This window comes from Molothrus aeneus, chromosome 13 (genome assembly GCF_037042795.1).
Source record: "Molothrus aeneus isolate 106 chromosome 13, BPBGC_Maene_1.0, whole genome shotgun sequence".
Lineage (NCBI taxonomy): Eukaryota > Metazoa > Chordata > Aves > Passeriformes > Icteridae > Molothrus > Molothrus aeneus.
Window position 1 is genome coordinate 14,247,120 of NC_089658.1, and position 23,717 is coordinate 14,270,836.

The 23,717-nt window shown below is 46.5% G+C and overlaps 1 protein-coding gene across 1 annotated transcript in view; it reads left to right on the plus strand.

Annotated features, from left to right (window-relative positions):
- Nucleotides 1-1,223: 1,223 nt before the first annotated feature.
- Nucleotides 1,224-23,717, plus strand: part of SLCO3A1 (solute carrier organic anion transporter family member 3A1) — a 132,007-nt gene continuing 109,513 nt past the window's right edge. The window contains exon 1 of the mRNA XM_066558618.1: nt 1,224-1,403. Within this exon, the coding sequence (XP_066414715.1) occupies nt 1,230-1,403 (174 nt within the window). The 5' untranslated portion in view covers nt 1,224-1,229. The remainder of the gene's footprint in view (nt 1,404-23,717) is intronic.

Below are 23,717 nucleotides of genomic sequence, written 5' to 3' on the forward strand. Positions count from 1 at the left end.
TTGGGAGAAGAAACTCAAAAAGGGTACAGGAAGAAAAACGGAGTTCATTCAAAATATCAGTTCTCTTGACTTCCTGGTGCTGACTGGTTTATGCTCTGAAAATTAGAACAGTCCTAACTTCCATTTTCAAAGATATTTTCTGAGGTGTTCAGGAGCTTCAAGGCCTCAACTGCCTTCGAAAATGAAATTTAGGATGCTAATTGTGGGGTATTTCTGAAAAACATAACCTGTGTTTCCACAAAAAATTCTTCCTCTCAAAGGCCATGGGCATCCCAGTACTAAATGAATCGTGGATTTAAAGTTCCATATAACTTGGAGTTTAATAACACAAGGAAGTAGAACAGCAGCCCCCAGTGTGGATCCAGAAATGAACAAGAAAAGTGCATCTCAAGAGTGAAACAGATCAGGTTTTGCAATTACGCCGACAAGGAATGTGATCTGTAACAGTAGAAGTGAAGATTAGTGGTTTTTAAGAGAAGATATCTCCTGAAATTAGAACTCGAGGTGGGGCTGACCACAAAGGGCACCACGGAAGGCAGGTGCCAGGCGCACGAAGCACGGCCAAGCCCGGCGCACATGGCAGCGGCGGCGCGAAGCAAGTCACCTCCAGCCGCTCATTTCTTCTCAACGTTTAATTCTTGTGGCGCCTCCGTTTCCCTTTGCAAAGGGGCCCCTACAACCGAATGGAAGGGGGGACACACACCGGCAGGGAGCCGGCCGGGATGAGGGGGCATCCTGCCCTCCACCTGCGGGGCGAGCCCGCGCTGCCGGCGCCGTGCGGGAGCATCGCCGCTCGCTCCGCTGCCTGGAGCGCGGGGCAGGGGCGGCGGGCTCGGCCCGGGCGCTGCCCCCGCCGTGCCCGCAGCCCGGGACGGGGACGGGGACGGGGCCGGGGCCGCCCCGCCCGCCGCGGAGCCGCCGCCAGCCCCGGCCCCAGCCCCTCGCGTTCCCCGCCCCTCGCCGCCGGGGACGCGGATTCGGCCTGCGCGGAGCCGGCGGAGAGAGGGAGCGCGGCCGGGCGAGGGGAGGGGAGAAGCGAGGAGGCGGCGGCGGAGGCGGCGGCGAGCTGGCCATGGCAGCAGCCCGCGGGCGGAGAGGCAGCCGCGGGTTGCCGCTGTGATTGGCACCCCGAGGAGGAGGAGGAGGAGGAGGAGGCGGAGGAGGAGGAAGGCGCGGAGCAGCCGCGGGGCCCGCCATCCCGCGGCGGCGGAGCGGCGGTGCCCGGGAGGATGCCGGGGAAGCGGGGCTCGGCGGGCGGCGGCGGCGGCAGCGAGCTCCCGGGGGCCGGCGCGCCGCGGCAGCGCAGGCGGCGGAGGAAGGTCTCCTGCTTCTCCAGCATCCAGCTCTTCCTGGTGTCCGAGTGCGCCCTGATGCTGGCCCAGGGCACGGTGGGAGCCTACCTGGTGAGTGCGGCCGGCCCGCAGCCCCCGGCGGCGGTGCGCGGCGGAGCGCAGGGGAAGTTTCCGCGGGGCCGGGGCGGCTCTGCGGGCTGCCCCCCAGCCCGGGGGGGTTCGGGGCAGCCCGGCGTTGGGCGGCTGAAATGACTCAGCAGTGCCGAGGGGTCACCCACCCGCTGCCGCCCAACTTGTGCGGCCGCTCCGCGGGACTCCCGAGCGCCCGGAGCGCGGCCGTGCCCGGGCAGCGCTGGCACCAACGCGGGCTGGCCGGGCGCTCGGCTCCAGCGCCAGCCTTCCCGCTTCACGCTGAATAAATACCGGCAAAAGCTAGCGGGGCATTTATTTCGTGCCTCCCGCGTTACCGCTTTTCCTCATCCTCTTAAGTGATGCGGCGGTGCAAAGCGCAGCAGCCCCCAAAGTCTCGGTGTTGGGTGCAGAACAATCCAAATAAGACTTTAGCATTAAATCTGCATAGTGAGATGCGGTGTCAGAGGCAGAAGTGTAGTAGAAGAGTTGGGAAGATGTCCTTACGGCTGTGCTTGTGCCTTGAAGTGTACAGCCTGTGGAAATGTTCTGCTTCCAGCAGATGTAAGTGTATAGTTGATTTAAATTTCTTAAAATAGCTTGCTGGATTTGAGAATTATAGTTTCCATGGAAAAGAAATGTATTCGTAATCTCTGAGGCTTTTTGAGGCCATACACATAATATATTCTACAGTAAATGTAAGAACTCTGCATTTGGTACTTGTATTCAGCATTTAGCATTGCTTCTTTCACATGCTCAAACTACTTATGCAAATTTGTACTGAACGTGATCTATAATTTTTCAAGGTATGTGACTAAACTAACCATGGTTAATATTCCCTCTTAATATGAAATGGAAATTAGAATTCATCTCCATATAATAAAACAGAAGTTTAGTCTGAAACATAGTTGTAATTCCAAAGGAAACTGCATCACATCTGATGAGATAAATTCAGCAACTCTATACCCTAGGTGAGAATATATGGATATAACTTAATTTGTAGGAGCCTGACAGGAACACGCCTGCTTTATGTGAGTAACACCTTAGTAAGTAAATATATTGTTTCCGATGAGCTACTTGCAAAATGAGCTGTCAGTGTGAATGAGTGTGGGATAATCCTTCCTCAAAGTAATAGCCAAGGAAGAGCCCACGGGTGATGTCACCCGGTGGGCACCGGTGTGCCAGGAATGCATGGATCTGCTAGGGGGATGTATATCAGCATGCTTTGCTGGGGTGTTGGAGCGTAGGATCGGCAGCATTAGTCCCCAGTGTGGCATTTCCCTCAAACTCCTTTGCATTGCTCACTCCTCGCCAGTTTCGCGTTTCTTTTCCTGTTTTCCCCGACTCCCGGGGCGTGCTTTGTGCCGGAGCAGCGTTGCTGCTCCTTTGGAGTGTTTCACACAGCCCAGCCCCACCGTGGGGAAAGGAGCTCTGCGATTCCCAGAGCCCTCCCTCCTCCCGGATGTGATAAATTCAGCAGCTCTGTACCTGCTCTCTGTTTTCTCCAGGTCTGTGTCCTGAGCTCCATGGCCAGCGGGATCCACAGGCAGTAACCGGCAACTGGGCAGTGGGGGGAAAGGGAAAAAAAGAAAAGCAAACTAAACTCAAAGCAATCCCTAGCATGCATAAGCAGTGGCCCAGCTGCACTGGGCAAGTGTTCCTCTGTTCCCTGTATAATTTATCTGCCGTCATTGCAAATACCGCGAAGCTCTTCGTACAATGAGCAGATGCAAATGTGGAATTGTCGTTGCAGGGTGAATCTGTGCTTGAAGCAAATCTGCCCAGCACCGTGCTTACAGGTGCTGCAGGGGAGTGAGAGCAGAAGCAGCAAAGATGCTTGCTGGAAAGCACAGAGCACTTAATGGTTTTTGCAGACCGTGTGTCCCATGGGGCCAGGTGCTGTTCTCAGGTGCTGCCATGGGGTGGGAATCAGTGGAGGCACTGCACAGTTGCCCAGGTGTAGCTGCAAGTGGATATTCATTTTCTCAGGCTCCTGGGATCAGTGGAGCTCGGTGGTGGCTGCTGGGCTGCTCCCCGAGGGACAAATTAGCGGGCGAGACAAAGTGGAGAGCAAACAGCAAGGCAGGCAAAGAGGGAGATGCTGCACAGGACAGGCACAGTGTGTAGTTCTGGGCAGTTGAATAAACTACTAATTTTAGCCTGTCAGCAGTGAGGGAGTTCTGTATTGTAGTTCTGCTTTCCTTGGCCGCATGTGTGACTTTCCCTAGTTATTTGTAACTCAGGAAGAGAAACCTTTTTTTGCCTTATACGGTGACAAGTTGGTTTCCTCAGATTCTGTCTGAGGGAGACCATGAGGGCAGAATCTCAGCTTGTTAAGAAAACAGGGCAGGGGCTTGGCTTTTCAGGAGTGATTGAAGAGCTCAGTTTGGATTGGGCTTGGCTTTCATGTCAGTACATTTAGAAGTGGCTATTGTTACTTCTTTTTAGAGTTGTAAAAAACCTCCCCTTTTCCATGTTCACTGTGCAATAGACTAGCAGCAACCACTTGCATATATATACAAAGTATACATTCATTCATTCATTATGTGGTTTTTAAGCAAGGATCATTCACTTTTATTTGTTCATAAAACATTCTGCTTGCCAACAGGGCTTTATAAATAATAAATGCTGATAAAAATCTATATAAAGTCCAATTCTTTTCCCACAGAACTCAGCAGTGAAAATACCCCAGGATGCCAGCAGTAGATGTCTGTGTTTAAATAGCGCAGTGTCTCTGAGGTTCTTCTTGTGAAGTTTTAGGGAGTATTTGATCAATGTCACGTTCCAAAATATTTCTCTATTATTATGCTTGCTGTTTGCAAAATGCACATGTTCCAAAATTACTTCGCGCCATATCCTGCATAGTTTATGCAAATACAAGCCTGCGCTGCTGCTTTAATTTCTGGGGCTGCTGAATACACCCTATTATTTGCATATTCGTGTAAGGTTTTGTGTACACATTTATTTGGCTTCATCTAATTACTCCTGCGTGCTTTTGGAAACTTGAATTTCCCAGCAACTGCAGTGGCAGTGGGGGAAATGCTGCTTGTAGTCTGCAGGCATCCCTGCTGCAGAAGTTACTCAGGATTTGTGCAGCAACTTTTTAGCAGCCCAGCTGATTTCCACCTGCAGCTGCTCTGTTGCAGCGTTGGGCAGTGGATTAAAGAGATGAGGGTGACTGGTGCAGATGGCACGAGGAGGGAAGGGTTGGAGCCTCTGTTCTCCAGCTGGAGCCTTGTGCCTCTCGGGTGGATGCAGCAGTGTGATCAGTCATGCCAGCCGTGCAGCAATGAGGGTTTCGATAAGGCTGATTCACATACCTTGGCAACACTTTCCTGCCTGTCTACCTCCCTCCCTCCCTCCTTCCCCATGGATTCCTACATGCTCTATATTTTGGAATCTTTTTACAGATAATAACATTCCAAGCGCTCCTGACGGTTCATCTCTGAGGCATTTCATCACCCTGCCAGTCAGATCTTGTGCCTAGCCAGTGGTGAAATCATTGCTTGAGCAGAAGGCACGGAGCTCTCTCTTTGACAGCCACAGTTTGTGGAGCAGGAGTGCAGTTTAATTTCTCTCCCTGGCCTTTAGCCTCAACTCACTCTGGTTCAAACTGACCTAGTTGCAAGCATCCAACATCTGCCAAAGTCATGGGCTCCTTTAGATAAAGGGCATGCATATGGGAAGCACGTTGGGAGCCAGTTCTGTGGTGTGCTCTGGGGAGCTGTTTTTACAGAGCTTTACTGAGCTGTCTCTGTTTGCTACAGCTTTGAATGCAGCTATTCATGTGTTTTATCAAGTGATAGAGGATGACTGGCCTGAGCATGGGATGGAAAGGAAAATAATTGGTCCCTCCCAAGGAGGGTGCATTGGTGTTTGCGTGGGAATGAATGCCAAATTGTTTCTTGTTTTGCTGAATGAAAACTTTTGAGCCGTGCTTAACTTCCTAGGGAGAGCTTTGCCCGTGCAGCAGTGTTTGACTGCAGCCTGCAAAAACCCTCTTAACTAAGAGTCTGCAGTAAAATTAGTGCTGTGTGACTCCAGGTGAGAGTGTGTATGTGTGTGTATGTGGTCTCTGAGACAGGCTCCTTCTGTGCAGTTTTATTGCTGCTGAGGTTTGATATATCAGTGGAAATCTTGAAATTCCATCTTCAGGAAAATGATAAGTATCAAAGATAAATACAGAAGTGAATGACCAAAGGGTTCCTGGTGGAACAAATAGAAGTAGGGGCCCTGTGTGATGGACAGGTGGGAACTGAGGGGTTAACAGCAGAATTTTGCACTTGGATTTTTTGAGTTGTTTGGCTGTGCAACCCCTTCTTCTCCCATGTTAAATACATAAAATACAATATTGTGTTCTGAGGTACAGACCTGATCAAACCCTCCTTGGAATCTGGCAAGATCTGCATGGAGGATGTCTTTAAAGTCAGTTTTGGGAGTACTGCAGTGCTTCAGAGCTTTCTGTTGTCCTTGGTGCTGCACAATAGAACTTGCCTCTGTGTATTTGCAGTGTGAATGGATGGGGTGAGAGAAGTGTCACGCGGGGAAACTGAGGCAGAGATTAAGAGCTTGATTCTGTTTCTGAAGCTATTGATAAAGCATTTGATTGGTTGGCAGCAGCAGAGCCTGAATGGCTTAGGCAGGGGCAGACTTAACTACAAGAATATTTTTCCTTTTTAATTTACTATTGTTTTTTATAAAGTATTTGTTTTTCTAGAATAAGAATCAGCTTGAAAATATTGCTGCCTTTTTTTCTCTCCATCCTCAGCCGTGCTGAGTAATAAATTAGCTGTAATGTTCATAATTTATTTGTCACTGGGGTAGTTAAAGGGGAACAAACCCATGGAGTGAAAATAAACGTTTTAGTGGGGATGAGTATTGCCAAGCATTGGCTGGTTATTGCTTACCGTTCATTTTCCCTTAATATATCTTTGCTGGCAATGTTATTTCTGGAAAGTTGTTTCTAGTGTGCCTTTCCCATTAGAGAATATTGTCTGTTCTGCAGCTGAGTTGCACAGAAAGTTATTCTAAACTAGCTCTTTTGACTACATTCATGTTTCTTCTCAAAGAAGCCTTCTGATATTTTTTTTTTGGGTCTCTCACTGCAGGGTGGAGCAGAAAACAGATCCAGCTCTGGGTCCTGATACTTTCAGGCTCCTGTGGGGTGTGAGTCAGGAGTGTGGCATGGACACATTAACACAAAAACTTTATTGAAATTCCAATCCTAATGTGGATTTTTGAGTATCAAGAAAACTTGTAACTGGCATATATGTGTTGATTAGGAGAAAGGGGTTTTTTTATCTGCTACTAATAGATGAAACAGTTTAGAGGCAACATGCTTATCTCTTACATTATGTATTATGTGCAACTTGCAACTTACAGCCTGATGTCTTCTTGGTTAAATCCATTTAAAGGCAAAATGCACTTGATGGCTGAATGTGGAATAATTTATTTTAGTGTCTTTATATTTTTTAGAAGAAAGTTTGGGAGTTCTTCAGTTTCTCTGTAAGGGCCAAGTGATGTTTGCAGGCTCTGAAAGAAGGAACAGTTAGAAATGCTGTGGTCCACTGTATAAAACCAATGTCCCATTTCTTCTGGCCAGCCTTCACTTCCAGAATCCCTCTAGCTCTTGCAGGGTGCCTGTGTGACAGGCTCTGTGTGGTTTACACACTCCACAGTGTTCCTGCAGCTGAGGTCTAAAGGGATCTTGAATCAGAGCAGAGAATGCTCTGGTCTGAAGGGCTGTGCCATTTGTGCTTGGCAATTTCATGCAGTGTGACTCCTGTAGTGGTGCTGTAGCCCCTGTCCCAGAGAGGGCTCAGTGGAACTGTGATCCGAGGCAGAGCAGATACTCCCTGCCTCCCAGAAAGGGCTGTCTGGCAGGTTTGCATGGGTTTTTTGTCCCTTACTTTCAGCATGTCGTAAAGAACCGAAAGCCAACTTCTGTCCTGCTACAGCAGTGCACATTTATTGCTTCAGAAGGGTTATTCTGCAATTCATCAAGAAGAATTTGTCCTCTGTGTATTATAATCCTTACTTGTAGACTGCTTGGTCTCCTGCTCTTCCTTCACAGGAAGATCAAACAATGGCAAGCTATTTAGTGGGTGAGGTTGCACCTTGGATGAATTAGTGTGGCTTTGTCTCCTGATCAACACCAGATGAAACTACAAGTGTTGTATTTTAAGCATCATCCAAAAGAGTTTAAATAAACGTGATAGTACTTTGTGTAGTAACTCCTTTAAGTGCTCCAGTGAAGTTTGAAAGACTTAATTTTTCCTATTGCGCAGAAAAATGGGCCACTGATTTTGATTTACAAGGCTTCATTATAGCTCTGCAGCAAAACCAGGACTAGAACCCCAAGAGTCCTGTCTCCAGGTCACCTTGGAACAGGCACTAGAAGCTCTGTCTCTTTGTAGATAGGCAGGGCAAAGCAAGCAGTGGTGCCTGCTCCAGGAGCAGAGATTCACACTGCCCTGCTCTGTGTGCTGTCCATAGGATCAATAGTGATGGCAGGCTGCTGGGGAAGCTCCTGGAGTGTCTGTCACTCCTCCCATCCATGCTGGGAGGGCTCTGCCCTGCTGTGGGAAGCATTCTGTGGTGTTCAGAGAGGTGGTCCCTGCATCCAAGCTGTTTCTGTTTGAGAGGAGGGGGAGAAGGAATGTTCCTTTTTCCCAGATGTTAAGCAGGTAAGCAGTCCTAATCATACAGGGGTGAAGACTTAGAGCACAGGTCTGGATCTGCCTCTCCTCACTCAGCAAACTAGGAGACTCCTCAGAACTAAAATCAGATTTTCTAAGCTCTCCACTTAGCAAGTTTTTTTTTTTTTTTCCCAGTCTTATTCTTAATTTGATGTGCTTCATCATTTTGCCACCTGAGTATTCCTTGCTGAAGTGAGGCAGGCAGCCCCCCTGCTTTTGCACAGTGCCCACAGTATTGAAGCTGAAAATCTTTTACTGAGCTTCTGTTGCAGCAGTGCCTGAACCCAGTCAGTTACTGGAGTGTAAAAGCAAAATATTCATTTCTGGTTTGCTGGAATGTTTATCATCATTGTTATTTTCAAGAAGAAAAGGAATGTGCTTTGGTTTCTGTTTTTCCCCTCTGTTGCCTCTCCCTTCATAGTAGCCTTTCCAAACCTCAACAAGCAGACAGCTGATTTCTCTGTATTTTTTTAACACATCTTGGTGTCTGCAGCTATCACTTGGATGGTTTCTGTATGTTTGCAGGCACAGTGGCTCTTAGATAAGTGGCTGTGAGAGCTGGTGTGGGGGCACAGGAGTTGTTATTTCATGCTACATCTGTTTCCTGGGCAAGGATTACTGGAATTGGCTTATTTAATATTAAAGTGTCCTTTTGAAACACTTACCATGCTGTTCACTGGTATAATTCATAATTCCTTAGTTTACTGAAAGTGGAAAAAGACTTAAAATTTAGTTTTGTGGTGATCCATCAAATGACACTGAAGTTTTTGACAGAACCTGGATAATTCAGTTGTATTGAGGTCTTCATGACTCACCCACTTTCTGAAGCAACTATGGCAGGTTTTTTTTTTGGTGCTTTGATGTTTGCATTGGAATCCAACATTGTCTTTAGTTGCTTGGATTTTTTTTAAGGAACTTTCTTTCTGTTATAAGGAAACTGAAAGAAAGTTCGGCTGTTGAGAAGAGATGTGTGGTGTGGGTGTGGAAGAATGCAGAAACCTTTCAGAAATGTTTCACTTTCCATTTTTAAAGATGAATAGTGGTATATTTGTGGCATACTTTTTTTTTTTTTTGTCTCCCACTGTAAGAATTCTGGCTGAATTGAAATCAGCGTTGAGTTTGGGTCAATGTGTTGCATCTGTGTATTTTAGGATGTTACCTAACATTTTAATACTTGGAGAACTGCATGAAACAATGTGCAGTTGCCTTACAGTGGAGGGTGACAGGTAGTGGTGCCCTCTACATTCCTAAAACAGAGGGAATACTCTATGAATTTATGTTTAAGGTGAAAAGGAAGTATTTTTCCTGGAGTCTTCTTGGAATATGTGTTAGATGGAGCTAACCTATGGAGCAAACACATGTTCAAACACAGCAGGGCCAGAGGACAACAGTATTGGGCCTGTTTGCCATGGCAGGACAGAGTTCTGAGTTTTTTGTAGTTTCAGATTTATTTCATCCCTTTAATTCTCCAAAGGAATAACAGGGAGTGAAAAACCATCATAACTTAATAGTTTTGCAGGCTGTTCTGTTAAACAATGAATGGTATTTCTTTTCTCTGGTGGAACATTACCAGGAAGGGCTGCAGAAAGATTGTCTGGAGTTCTTGTTTTTTACTTCTGAAAAGGAGGATATGAAATAGTTGCTGCCTCTTTCCACTTCTCAGCTTCATGCAAACATGGTTTGGCACATCATTAGCAGGAGACCAGAGATTTGCTTGGGAGTGTTTTGGTGCCGGAATGGACTAAACCTCACACTTTAACTTGAAAGGAATCTCTGACTGGCACGTGCATTGCTTGGGACAGTAGCAGGGCAGGTCCCTGTGCCTCTGAAAAATACTACATGTGCCTGTCTACACTGAGAAATGCCAAGAGAGAAGAGAGCAAGCATTTAAAACTTTCCAAGAGAGAAGCTAAAATACTGACTGAAAGAAAATGATGTTGAAAAACATGAAAGGGGAATGCCCCCAGTGGTGTCCTGCTGCTTCTTGTGCCCTGCTAATGAGTTTCATCTGCTGGAAACATGTTCACTTCTCATCCTGACATGGTCTGAGTGTTATATGATAATGCATTGAGTTGCCATGTTAGGGATGGATCCTTTGTTACCCAGTAATCTGGAAACAACAGAAAGGTAAAAGTATATAACTAAAGTTTGATTTTTAAAGAGGAGAAGTTAAGACTTGCAGGTTTTCAATCCTACAGCTTGCTTCTCATCATCTCACTGAGCTGCAGGAAGAGCTGTAATTGTTGTGATTCAGGAAAGCTATTTTCTCCGAGTTATTCTTCAAGCTTTTACTCTTTTCTTGTTAAAGGGTGTCCACCTTGCTTGGTGAGATGTTATGGTGTGTTAACCTTGGTCTGCAGCCAGATCACCACCCAGCTTCTCTCTCACTCTATCATCAGCACAGTGGGGGCAGAAAATGAGGTGAAAAAGTTTGTGGGTTGAGATAAAGCAATTACTGTCAGAGATAAAACAGACTCGCCCTGGGAAAATTAACTTTCATCACCCATTAAAATAGATTTTTATGTTTAAAACAAAGCCAAAAATCAAAACACCGTATTCCCCCCATCCCACCCCTTTTTTTCCCCTAGGCTCTCTGGGAGTGTTCTCTGTCAGATCCTCACTGTGCTCTGCTGGGAGAGCATCACCATGAGCTGAAGTAAACCATTAATCATGCTTGGGCACTGATGTGCTCTTGGCAGGAATGTTGGCTGCCACTGGCTAAATGGTTTCCCTTTTGCTTGGGTCCTGCACTTGGTGATCAGTCACTGGTTTTTGTGGTGTCCCACTGGGCAGCAAGGTTCAGCCCAAGGGAAGCATGTCTGTGTGACTAAAACATGGTGGTGTTCTTTCTGTCCTGCAGGCATTGTCTGTAAAATGTGATTTTTGTGGGAGTTACCCTTCCCATAGCCTATGCCAAATGGTCTAGCTTGTGATAGAGAAAGTGCTGGGCATACAGGCCCTTTATGAGAAATAGTGGGCAGTGGTTTTAGGGCTTACCAGCAAAGGAAAACTGTGGGTTTTGTTTTTGTCCTGTCCAGCGTACAGGGCCGAGAGTGGTTAATTACAATGGGCCTTTCAGCCTCTGCATGAGATGCACACTTTGTTTCCTGCTGCCTATAGCTAGTTATAATGCAGGTCCTTATGTCTGAAGTCAGTGCAGCTGCTGGCTGAGGGACAGGAGCTTCAGCTGAAGGGATGCCTTGTCCTGGGGTGCTTGTTTGTGAAGGGCGGTGATGGCTGGTTGGGTGATCTATCCTGTACATGGATGGTCTCATCCAAGGTGCTCAGTGCAAGGAGTGCCCACGGAGCTCAGCTGTGTTCCTGCAGGAACCTGCCTTGTCTTCTGTTCTCCAGCTTTGGTCCAAAGGAGGGTGCTTGGACCACAAGGTTCTATTTTTTATATCAAAATGTGATACCAAAACCACATGGCTGTTTGAGTCCTTGGGTCACAGGGTGCTAATCTAGGTTGGGGTTTGGGTTTTGTTAGTTCTCTTTCTATAGTCTGTGATATTTAATGCTGTTAAAAATTGTAACTCAAGGGAGCTGCTTTAGGGTTACTGAAAAGCTTTCCCACAGTCTTTGGGATTCAAACCTACCAGCTTCAGAGAGCTTGAGAGCAAAGGCTGAAAGTATTCAAGTGTTCCACGGAGCTAGATAAACCATGCACTTCCATGAGTTAATTCACTTAATTGAGGCCTCTTCTGCACTGACAGATCACTGTGTGAATGAGTGGATTCCAAAATCAGCTTGGGAGTTATTTGATGGTTATTGAAGTTTAGCCACAGTAGCAAGCCATGTGCTAGAGGCACAGGTCTGTGGGTTTGCTGTGTCATTTGGCACAGCTGCACAAGCTTTCTCAGATGCTGGCCTTGTACAGAAGTTCAGGGTTTTCCATGGATTAGGATGCATCAAGGCTACTGTGTTAAACTTAATCACAGTTTTTGCTCTTTTTTAGCAAGAGGGCAGAAGTTTCAAATCTCTTCTTGCTGTTTCTTATGGAAGCATTTGAGCCTTATGGTGTAGCCTCCCTTATTTTATTTTAGATGGCATTTATTGATTTGAATTATTCAGCTTAATTCTATGCTGGACAAGCTTTTTGCCAGAATTTTTATTTTGCCTTCTTATTTAAATAGATCCCTAATGAATTGCTGTAGTTGTAAGATCCCTAATGGATTACTGTAGTTGTATGTAATGACTCTTGGGAAATACTGGGTGCAGTCTCTAGAATCAGATCTGTGTGTTTTCAGATTGCAAACTTTTGAAGTCTATCCCTGAACAGTGCCCAGGGTCCCTTGTTGTTATCTAAGTTTTCCAGATACTCCCACATTAATGGGCTGCACCTCTGGTATCTGTGGGCAGCTATCCAGTGAGCAGTTGGTTAGCAGGGTAACAGCTGGGAGGTACATCTGGAGGCAGAGTTCTTTCTGGGATTTGGTATAAGGTTCTATGGTCTCATGCATGGAAGTTTTTTCTCCTACAATGTTTCCAGCTCAATACTTCTGTATTTCCATTTTCAAACTGATGTGCTCTGAGTTGGGATTACAATTTGGGGGAGTGCTTGGCCAAAATGGACAAAAAAGTTGATACTTTGCCACAAGCTATTTGCAGGTCTTCTGGTTTAGCTTTAACCAGGCCTTTTGACATGAATGGAGTGTGTTACTCCAATAATTATACTCAAGTTACTGTTGACCAAGTCTTTATGGATTTATGTTAGGCATCACACTGAGGTTTCCAGGAATGGGATCTTTAAGAGGTGCACAGGACTTTGCTACACTGGAAGTGCAAATGAAGCTAAAATGACATTTGTTTTGTTTTTTTTTTCTTTGTCTTCCTCCTGGACTTCATAGTGCATAAATTCAGACACTTTCAATTTGATTCTCAGCATCCTGATTGCATTCAGAACTCTTGGTATCCAGACGGTGTCACAAAATATTAGGTTCATGGAGTGTTTCCAGGAGTCCTGTCACTGTGTATTTCCCTGACCTCCTCCTCACCCCCACTATTCAGGCAAGTGAGAGATTAAATGATGGAGGAACAGCAACTTGATTCCTCTGAACCAATACTGGCGCGGTAGATTCTGGCGATGGTGGCATCTTGGCAGGAACAGAGGAACATTCCTGCCACATGTGGATAATGTTTTCAAGCCAAGCTCTTCCTTTGCAGCTGGCTGTCCAGACCTGTCATGTCCAAACTGACTCCCTTCATCAGTCAAGATGAATGTTTGTGCCCAGAGAAATCTGGATTTATTCACATTTGGACAATGTGACATGTGGCAGACTTGGGAGAGGACAGCTTAGCCCATGGGGTAGCTCTTGTTGGCTGAGGAACAGCTACTGTTTGTATTTTGTGGTGAAGGTGCAGACCAGGCATGCTTGGGCTCATTTCCTGGCTTTATCTTGGACATCTCCAGGCTGTGGGCTTTCTCTTTCAGTCAGCAGATGTGCTAGCTGTGTTACTGTCAGGTTCTGTGGTCATCTTGTGGTGTAGGATGATGGGCACTGAGCTGCTCCAGTGATGGTAACTGGGATGAAAGAGTGCCCTGTGCTTGTGCCCTGAACCAGGTCTCCTGCAGTTATCATAACAGGCTGAACTAAATTAATTAGTGGGGTAGTAATTTTGTGCTATCCTACCTGTGATGATGCAGCCTTGTTGCTGAATGGTATCCCTCTTTCCTTCACACCTGCCTGAAATGTCAGGGCTGAAATGTTTAGCCTTTTGCTCTTTGAGGCTTCACTGGAAAAGGCTGCTTGGGGCTGCTTTATTCAGTCTTTGGTAAGTGATGGATTTTAAAAGAGCCTGAGGGTATTATTTTCAAGGATGTTTTCTGAGCCATACTGTCATTGACACTCCAAGTGTCTCTTTGAAAATGGGACTCTTGTTCCAAAGCCACTGAAATGCTTTTGAAAAATACCCTTCCCTGTTACTGACTGCAGTGGACTGTCTCAGTGGTGTCTAGCTTTCTCTAAAGCAGGGCAAAATTAGAGTCTAAGTGTTATATGCCTGCCTAATAAACTGTATTGTAATTAGTACCTTGGGGAGGCAGGAACCAGGGAGAAGCTGAGTATAAAGAGAATTAACTTCACGTAGAAGCTGTGTGCAAAGGATGAGTGAAGAACTGGAGGGAGATGAAAACATGGGATTTGAAATGGCTGTGGAGGTTGAGAGAACCCAGATTGGAAAAGTTCAAGGAGAGAAGAGAGCGCTCATGTTGGCTGCAGTAACCACTAGTTAGTGGATGTCTCTGCTTTGTGTTGAATGCTGAATCCAAAATCATTCCCACTCTCTAGTGCCTGAATGATGGATTCCTCCCACAATTTGCCATGTTCCTAGGAGCATTGATCCTCTATGGGAACCCCTCTCCTGTTGTGCTTTGGCTCATGTCAGACTCCATAGGTAAAGAGAAGAGGTGAGAAGTTCTGTTTTCCTTGTGTGTGTGCTCATTAAAGTTTTTCAGGGTCTGGTGATTCTGCTGTGCATAGATTTAAGATCACCTTCAAGCCATGACTTGCCTCCTTACTCCATGGCCCTCCTTGCTCACCTCCCAGCCTGCCTCTCCCTTTAGTGGGGAGCACATGGCTCCTGTTTGTACCCTTGGCACTGCACAGAGACAAGGTGAAAGGAGAAATGAGTGCCTTGTGAGCAGCTTGGGAGGAGGGTGTTACTTAGCAAACAAGCAGGATGACAGGGACAGTGCTTGTGTGGGCTGCAGGCTGTGAGGTGGGGATAAGCAAGCAGCACATGTGTGGCTCTGGGGCAAGCTTGGGGTGTTGCTGGTTAGGTGCTAGAGAGACCTCAATTCCACATGCAGAAGTGTAATTCGGTATTTCTTTTATAAGTTGTCCACAAGTGCTGTGGAATGGCACATTGCAATGTGGCCATTTTGTTGTTTCCCTTTTAAATGGCTTCCTCTGTCCCCAGGCTTACTAAATTAAAGCATTTGATGCACTGGTTGATGGGAAAAGCCTCAAACTTCTCCCTAGGCTGAGTTCCCATTTGCTGCAGCCAGGCATCCTTTCTGCTGGATAGGGAGTAGAGCAGGAGAGATATCAGTAGAGCCAGAGCAGAAGAGGAGAAAAGTAGTAGGACTTGTCAGAAAAGCTCCTCTCCCACTATACAGCCTTTATATAATCACTGCTGTCCTCCAACTGTGAAAACTGAATTCAGCTTCCTTCAAAGTTTTATTAATCCTGCCTCAGAGTGTCCTGCCCGTGTCACTTCTGCCTTGGTTCATGCCTGGCAGCTGGGAATGCTTCAGCAACCAGCTCCACAGGCCTTGCTTCTTCATCTGCACCATGGCATAACTCAGGTGCACCCTTAGCCCCGAGTTCAGCTCCTGCTCATAAATTAAGCTAACATGAAGCCCTTCATGTGACTGGTTTCCTGGGCAGGCTGGCATTATGGTTTCTGTGTTAGAGTAGGAAGCCTTCTCTGCAGGCATGGAAGTGTTGTGTTAGGAAGTGTTTTATGGGATGAACAAGCAAACCTGCATTCAGTTGTGGAGGTGGGGAAGGGAGAGTGTTGCAGTGTGACAGCTTGGGGTTGTGCCTCTCCAGTGGTAGTACACAGTCCATGGGATACTATATAGGAAGGGTTTTTTTTCCTGTAAAGAATCTTCCAGCAACATGAATTTCATCTCCTCCTCTCAGCTGGAGCCCGGCATGATGGTGCCCAGTTTTCAGAGCTCCAGACCCATGTATAAATCTTGCTGCCAGTTCTGTATGTGGCCAGGAGTGCTGCAGGAACCTACATTTAAATTATACACTTTGAATTCCTCTTCATCTGGCTTTCTACACCTACTTGCTGCCCATGGAGGAAAAAAAAGAAAAAGATCCATCTCTGAACGTGTCAAAGATGTTCCAGCAGCTTTCCCTTGGCTGTTTACTCTGACAGAGAGATTGGCTGCCCCTGCTCACCAGCCCCTGCTGCTGTGCACTTATTCCACATGGAATTCTTCATCCTCTAGGTCTGAAATGTGCCAGCAGCGCTGTTCTGTGCTACAGTTTTTAAAGCATGCAGAAATGCAGCTACAGGGTTGAGGCTTGTGCCTCTTTGCATGTTTATGATGTGTTATTTGGCTGCCAGTGAAGATGACATAACATTTAAAAATAAGTAAGGATTCAAATACCTACTGGCTTTGTTGTAAGTGTGCTACTCAAGGAAAGTTTGTGCTAAAAATGGATTCTGGCACTGGGTGTTTTTATGCAGATACTTTGTCAGGGACTAAAATGCCACCTGCTTTCACTCAGTGAGGTCAGTATTGAGCAGCAGACTTGGAGGCAGAAAGCTTGTGTGGACACTAAGTCGGTGGTTGTGATTATAATATCACTGTAGGTTGGGGCTTGAAAAAGTTAAAAAACTAGATTTTGGCTGTGGTGTGCATCTGTTTCAGAGCAACAGAAAAAGCCTTTCAAGTTCTGCTTAGGCAGTTCTGTGTGACCTGGCTCTGTACCTGGGTCTGCTTTGAGCTCTTGGTGACCCAGGCTGACTTTCCACCATGAATGTGAGGGGGTAGCTGCAAACAGCACCCCAGTGATCTTTTTGTTCACGCTGCTGTAAATGGGGCACTGCGCCTTCCCTTCCTCGGGGAGCTGGGAAAGGGGGTCAGCCCATTGTGTCCCATGCAGGATCTGCAGGAAGCAAATGAGGGAGGGATTGGCAGCCCTGCCTGCCTTGCTGTTTGCTGCAGTGGGTGCCTGGGTTAGAGGTGAGGTTTTTATACAGCATGTTTGGATCCCAGTTTCACTAGAGTAGTGGAAAGTGCGCGTTTACCTTTGAGAGGCACGTGGCTTTTTTTTTTTGTTTAATCTATTTTGGAACAAATTGCGGTTTTGCACTGATGTACCAGCTTCTGACCAAAACAGGATATCTTCCATGGGTGCTGAGTACTCTCTGCCCTGTTTTCAGTGTGCAACAGCCTGGAGCATCTCTGTGTTTGTGGCACAGCTGTGAAACCCTGCAAAAGGTGCCCAGGTACACTTGTTTTGTGCCCTGTGTGTTGGCCAAGGGCCAGTGGCACAGGATGCTGTGGCTGCTGAAATGTGGTGAGGAGATGCACAGTGGGCTACAGGAGATGACAGGAAAGTTTTCTGCTTGATGCCAGAGAGAAGAAGGTTGCCAAAAATGTGTGCCTTGCCTCAGCTAGGAGTGTGATGTGCTGTTTCTCTTGCTGTTTCTCTTGCTGCATGGTGCAATACCCTCTTTCTTCTCAGGCCCTGAAAATCCTGACCTTGAACGTGTGATGAATTTGGACTGTGTCAGTAACCTCAGAGCTGGTCACTAGAATATAAAATGAATTTTTCACACCAGTGAGGCACAGATCCAATCTGCAAACTCCTCATGGCACCAGTACAGTAACTTGCAGATTTTTTGAGTGCTGGCCTAGAAACAGCACAGGCACATGCAGCAAGAGCCAAGCTAATAACACCCTACTTTCAGCAGGGGTTCAGCTGTGGCATCTATTATCCCTGTCATGTGAACGCAGATTTCTATGCAGAGATGATTTCCAGACCTTGAGCAGAGCCAGCTTGGGTGTGTCCATATCACCACCTTTTTTTGCTTTCCCTCATGTTTGTGTGCCCAGAGCCTGCACAGGTGTTGGCATCTGCAGTGAAAATGTATTTTAAGTTTTGACTGACTTTGCTGGACCAGGAAAGGTGTTCAAACAAGTAATCAGCAGCCTGAGACAGGCAGTCCTGATGCCCTCACTACTTTGGTGGGGTGAGGAGCAGCAAGAAGAGCTGTTGCCTGGGTTTGGGCAAAGGGTATTAAGGTTGTTGCTCTCCTCCCAACCCTCCGATGGGAAGGAGTGTGCAAAATGCCAAGGACATGGCTGCCTTTTTAAAAGCTCGGCTCAACCACAAGTGATCCATCTCAGTGCTGGAATTGTGGAGCAGGGAGATGTCAGAGCAGAGGATCAGCATCATTCCCTTGGGCTTTGAAGCCTGAGCCTGGTGGCTGTGGGAAGGAGGGTGACCAAGCCCTGGGGACCAGCTCTGTAGGAGGGGAGCTGTGAAGAGTCTCCCAGTAATGGGATCCCATCTGCCCCATCCTGCACAGCTTCTGGAAGAGAGGATGAGGTGACACCTGAAGAAGTGGGTGGAGGCACCTGGAAGGAGTGGCACTTCTGGCATGGTCCCTTTGGCTCTGCAAGGAACCCTGTGTTTCTCAGCTCTGCAATGGAGACTGCATTTGTTTTCCTTTGGGAACGTAGTTGCCAGGCAATTATTTTACACCCTGTAGCACTGCAGACATGTCTCTTCAAGTCCAATCTCTTACCACATAACTGAGAAAATGTATTTTACATTAAAAAGAAGCCTTTTGTAAAGGCCCTTCAGGCATAAAGTCAATGTGTTTTCTATATATAACCCAGTATTATTAATACAATGAACTTAACTGGAGACTCTGTGCGTGAATGACTTGATCATTGGAGAGACGAACAATATGATATTCATTTTCAATGTACTGTGGCTCTGCCTCCATAATGGTGCTCCCAGCCTTCAGTTCATTTCTTAGTGATAAAGTGGGGCAATAGGGTGGAGCAGGTTTGTGGATTGTATTTTTGCTGAGCACTAATATAAAATAAACAGCCTATAGAGAAAACAAATTTACTTTGGTTCGGAAAGGCCGAGGTCTGTAGATTCGGGACAAACAGAGATGATGAATGTGAGCATGTATTACTGAAATAAGTCCAGAATGGCATGGCATAAGCTTCCCTGGATTTAGTTACAAAAGTTGCAATACAAATTGCTTTGGCTGGAAAATTTTAAGGTGGTGATTGATTTCCTTTTTTTTTTTCTTTTTTTTTTTTTTTTTTGATGTGGGTCATTTATCACTGTGTGCGTTACATGAGACATTTTCCTTTTTCAATCATTGAAGAGTGTTTTAGAGTGCTGTTAGGAGGCCCCTTCAGCCCAGGCCTGTTTGATGTCAGTCATCTGATCCAAATGTGTGTGTGCAGCCTGCTGTGGCTCAGTCAGGGGAGACAGTGCAAGCATGCTACACGTTTTAATCACTTCTAGTTCCTGCATGTTGCAGTGTGATCACAGAAAGCCACAAGGCTGGGTTACATGGTCCTTTCTAGATGCCCAGCCTGCTTTCTGCATGAGCAAGGTGTGGAGGTGCCAAACTGGTGTAGATTTTAGTGGTCCAGTTGGCTGTTCTGGTGTAGACCCAGTCTGGAGGAGCAGGAACCTGTGGAGTAACAGCAGCCACACGGCTGATCTGTCTCAGAGCTACATCTCAGTGGAGCTGCTGTCAAAAATGGAGTGGGAGATGTCTGGGGTAGGTGAAATGGGAGTCATGCAAGAGGCAGCAAAGGTGGCACAACAGAAGAATGAGCCCAGTGCTGCAGTTAAAGGACTGGCTGGTCAGAGCCCCAGTGACCTGCCGAGGGACAGATGTGTCACAGATGTGCACAGATGTGAGATAAGGGTGGCAGGCAGGCACACTGCCATGGGAAGCTGCAGTTCCAGTGCTGTTCCCATTTTCCTGGGCACTGGCCTGTGCCATGGATAGAGCGCTGGCCCTACCTCTGTCCTTGTGCCTGCTCTGGACCAGTCTGGTCCTGTGGGTGGTTTCTTGGGCTCAGACTGCATCATCTGCTCTACCTTGTCTGCATGAGTTTTGCTGGGTGCTGCCTTTGCTTCCTGGAAGAAGCTTTTTTTAACTAAATACCCTCTTATTTGGTTCTTCCCATCCCTGGCTGAACAGCTGTGTGAGTTGACAGGAGTCAGGAAGCAGCAGCCTCACAGCTGTGGGCTCCTGGTGTTTCCCTGCTGTGTTTGAGCAGGAGGTTGTCCATCTGAAGCTGCTGTGAGGCTGCAGCATCCCATGGCCCACATCCCTGCTCTCAAACAGCATCCACGTGGGCTGTGCTTTGGAGTGATTGACCTGGCATCAGCACACAGGGACTTTTTATAATCCTCACAGCCTTTCCACATGACATCAGTATTTTACAGGGACCTGTGGTGTTTCTTACAACATTTTATGTAACTCTGGATAAACAGAGTTAGTGTCTGTGAGTGGTGATGGCTGGTCTGCTGGGGAACAGGATTGTGAAAAGAAATTCAGGCAATGCAGTGTTTTTATCCCACAGTTACAAGGGCACTGGGAACATCCCACACAGAAATGACAAGTTTAGTCAGGTTAAACCTTATATACAGAAACTCCCATAGAAGTGGAGCATGAAGGGTGGGGAGATGATTTTAGCCATGGGCAGGGGTTTATCTTGCATAAGTGCAGGTAACATCTGTGCAAGGCTACTGCTAATTTTGTAGTTGGTCTTTGTAAGGTCACAGCCAATGTCACAGTAAGAGTTTGGGCTGTGCTGTCCAGGCTGCAGCCACCCTGGATAAAATGCAGTTGTGTTCCTGTTGTTCTCTGGCTAAGAATCTGCATGTTGACAGTTTATTTCCCAGCCCTATTTTTATTGTGGGAATTTTTTTTTCCTCTCACTGTGACTGTCAGTTTTGGAGGCCATTCTGCTGATGCTGGTCTCAGCATTTTGTACTTGGATGCTATTTTCTTCTGGATGCTCAAGGCTGGTATGATGGATTTGTTCTTTCACCATACCCCCTTTCATCATAACCCACTTAGCAAAGGCAGAGCTGGTAGCACAGGGTAGCAGTGCTACAGCCAGAAGGAGCAGACTGGGAAATGCAGTGTGGTCTGGCCAGAGGAATAAGGAGAACTGCCAGCTTTTATCAAGAGAGTTGGAATTTGCCCTCTGTTGTTGTCGTCCTCCTGCTTTTGTTTCAGTCTTTTACCCGAAGTAAAGCAGGAAGGTATTAGGGGATGGTGAGAGGAAAGTATTGGGGGATGGTGAGGCTCTTTTTCCCTGCTGTGAGTGGGTTAGTGTTTGTGAAAAGGAAAAGAATGGCTGAAGTCCCACAGAAATAAGAGTGGAATGAGAATTGGGACTCTGGTTTTAGTTCCCTGGTTTGTCACCAGTTTACTGTCTCTGTCACTGTGAATTGCACCTGGAAATGGTGTAGTTTTCTGTATCTGAAATCCAGCTGTCCAAAATCTGACCCTTTTGAGATCTGGCACCCACATACAGGTCTAAACACCATCCTGCTTTCTAGCCACTTGTATATATGTACGATAAAAGCCTAAAATGAGGCAGCCAGGTTGAAATATGGGAGGCTTCCAAAACTAGTTAATACCAGTTGGCCTTGGGAAATCACTTCTGTTGGCTTTCAATCTTCCAGCCTAAATTATTCCATCAGAAATTAATTTTGTTGACTGCACTTGTCTCATTAATAGTTGGCTCTCTACCTCAGTTTACACAGCTGTAATGAGTAATCATGAGTTTCCCATCTAGGTACAGCTCAGAAATGAGCACCACAGACATAATTTTGCTCAGAGTTATATATTGATCTTGGAGAGATTCCCCAGTCTGTCAGAATTGGTGTTCAAGGGACCCCAGTGCCAGCCCCGTTAGACGACACCTTGCAATAAAACCATGGATGATAAATCCTTGTCCATGGTGGAAGGTTTGGAACTATAGATGGTCTTTAAGGTCCTTTGCAATCCAAACCATTCTCTGCCATGGGTGCCTGGTGGATGTGCCTGTGGGATGTTGTCTGACGCCCCCTCCTTGGCACGCCTTGCTCTGGAAACACCAGCATGGTGTTTTATAGCAGTGTCTGTGCTCTCCTGCTCTGCTCCTGCAGAGAGAGGGCTGGGAGCAGCAGTGTCCCTTAGAAGGTGAGCTCCAGCACTGCCAAGGCCACTGGAGCAGGACAGGCTGTGCTGTCCCCTCTCACAGAGGACACCCGTGTCCCTCGTGAGTCACGGGGCTGTTTCATCCCAACAGGGACCTGCACCTGGTGCTGCAGGCAAAGTGGTGATCTCCTCTCCACTGACACACACACCTGGCTTTGGCATGGGAGGAATTACTGCTCTTGCTCTGCCTTTATTCATAGGATTTGATTTTTAGGTTTCTTTCTCCTTGCCTTCCTCAGCTCTTTAGTCAGGGAGGATTGCACTGGTGGTAGTATAAAATGAGAGCTGCCTTTATGAGAAGAGGGCTGGATTTTCAGAAAACATTAACACAGCCCAGCTTTGGAGGTCTGACTCGGACATCGCAGTCAGGTTTGGGAGCTTTTGCTTATGCAAAGCAGCAGAAGTGGGTTGTTTCCATTTTCCATTTTGTTGCCAATGGGGCTGTCTTCGTCCAAGTGTGCCCTGGTGTACCCTGGCAGAGGCAAACTGCCCCCGGAGAGGAACTGCTGTCAGAATACTTTAAAGTCGGTCAGGCAGGCTCCTGCTTCGTGAGGTTTATCAGCAAAGATTTTCAGTGCCTCCAGTGGGAGGCTATTTTTATTCTATCCAGGGGCTACCTTCTGCTCTGAGGTCTTGATCACATTTTTTTTTGGAATAGAGAAACCTGCCTCTTTTAGGACAACCTTAAATACCTTCATCTTTTGCAGTCCAAAAAACTAGGTAGTTTTTTATTCAAGGTAAAAGTTTTTGGCATTTCTGTGACATGTTCAAGATTTCTTTTGTTGCTTTTTTACTGTAGAAGAGGGACACTGCTGTAGACATGAGAATACTCTGTTTTCTCCATTGAGCAGAGCTGACAGCAAGTGAGGTACTTAATGGTTCATCCTTCATGCTCTGATCAATGCTTGACTGGTGCAGGAAATCCACATTGTGTTTCACTGCACCATGTAATCAAGATTGGAAGAGCTCTCCAGAGATGATCTTGTTCATTTTCCTGCCCCATGGCAAGATCAGTCATGCCTGTGTCTTTCCTGACCTGTGTTCTGTTAAAGACCTCTGCAGCCTTTCCAGGCAACATATTTCAGTGCTTCACAATCCCTACCAGTAAAATCTGGTTTCTCCCCACCTTGTATCTAACCTGAATCATCTCTGCTGCAGTTTAAACTTGTCACTTCTTGTCCCATCCATTTTGAATTCAAAGAACAGGTCATTCCTTCTTGCAGCAATGTTAAATATTTGAAGACTATTCATGTGCTTCTCTCTTCCTAGTGATAAATACTCACAATTTGTTAAATCATCCCTTCTTCATGGTAGATTTAAATCTTCTATGTAAACCTTAATTGGCCTGTCTTCTCAAAAATACTCTGTGACAATCCCAGTCATTAACTAAGCCACAAACAGTTTAAACCCTTTGATCAGCATTTTATTTAAATACTTGACTAAAAGCATTCAATGCCAGCTAAACTGCCTGTTTGTACATCACTGTCTCTGAGTGGCTCAATAGCCTTGTGCTGGTGTGCAGGCAAAGAACCTGCAGGGTTTTCTGCTGCTCCCTAACTGCATTTCATTCCAAGGGAAAGCTTGTGTGCCTGGCAGGGTGTGAAGCTCAGAGTGGTTTGTGCCTTGGTTCCGTGGGACAGTGCACCGTGAAGGTTGTGCCTTCAAACAGAAAGGGAGCCCAGAGACAGAATCATGGAATCATGGGTGTCTGCAGGCATCCAAAATACACACTGATGGGCACAGGAATTCGGAAGTGACATGTGCTCAGACAGGTGGTAGGCTGTGAAATGTCACTTGGTATTAGGACCTTCTGGCATGGCTGTGTTTGAACAGTCAGGTCATGCTTGGAGCTCAGCTACTGTACTGTGATTTG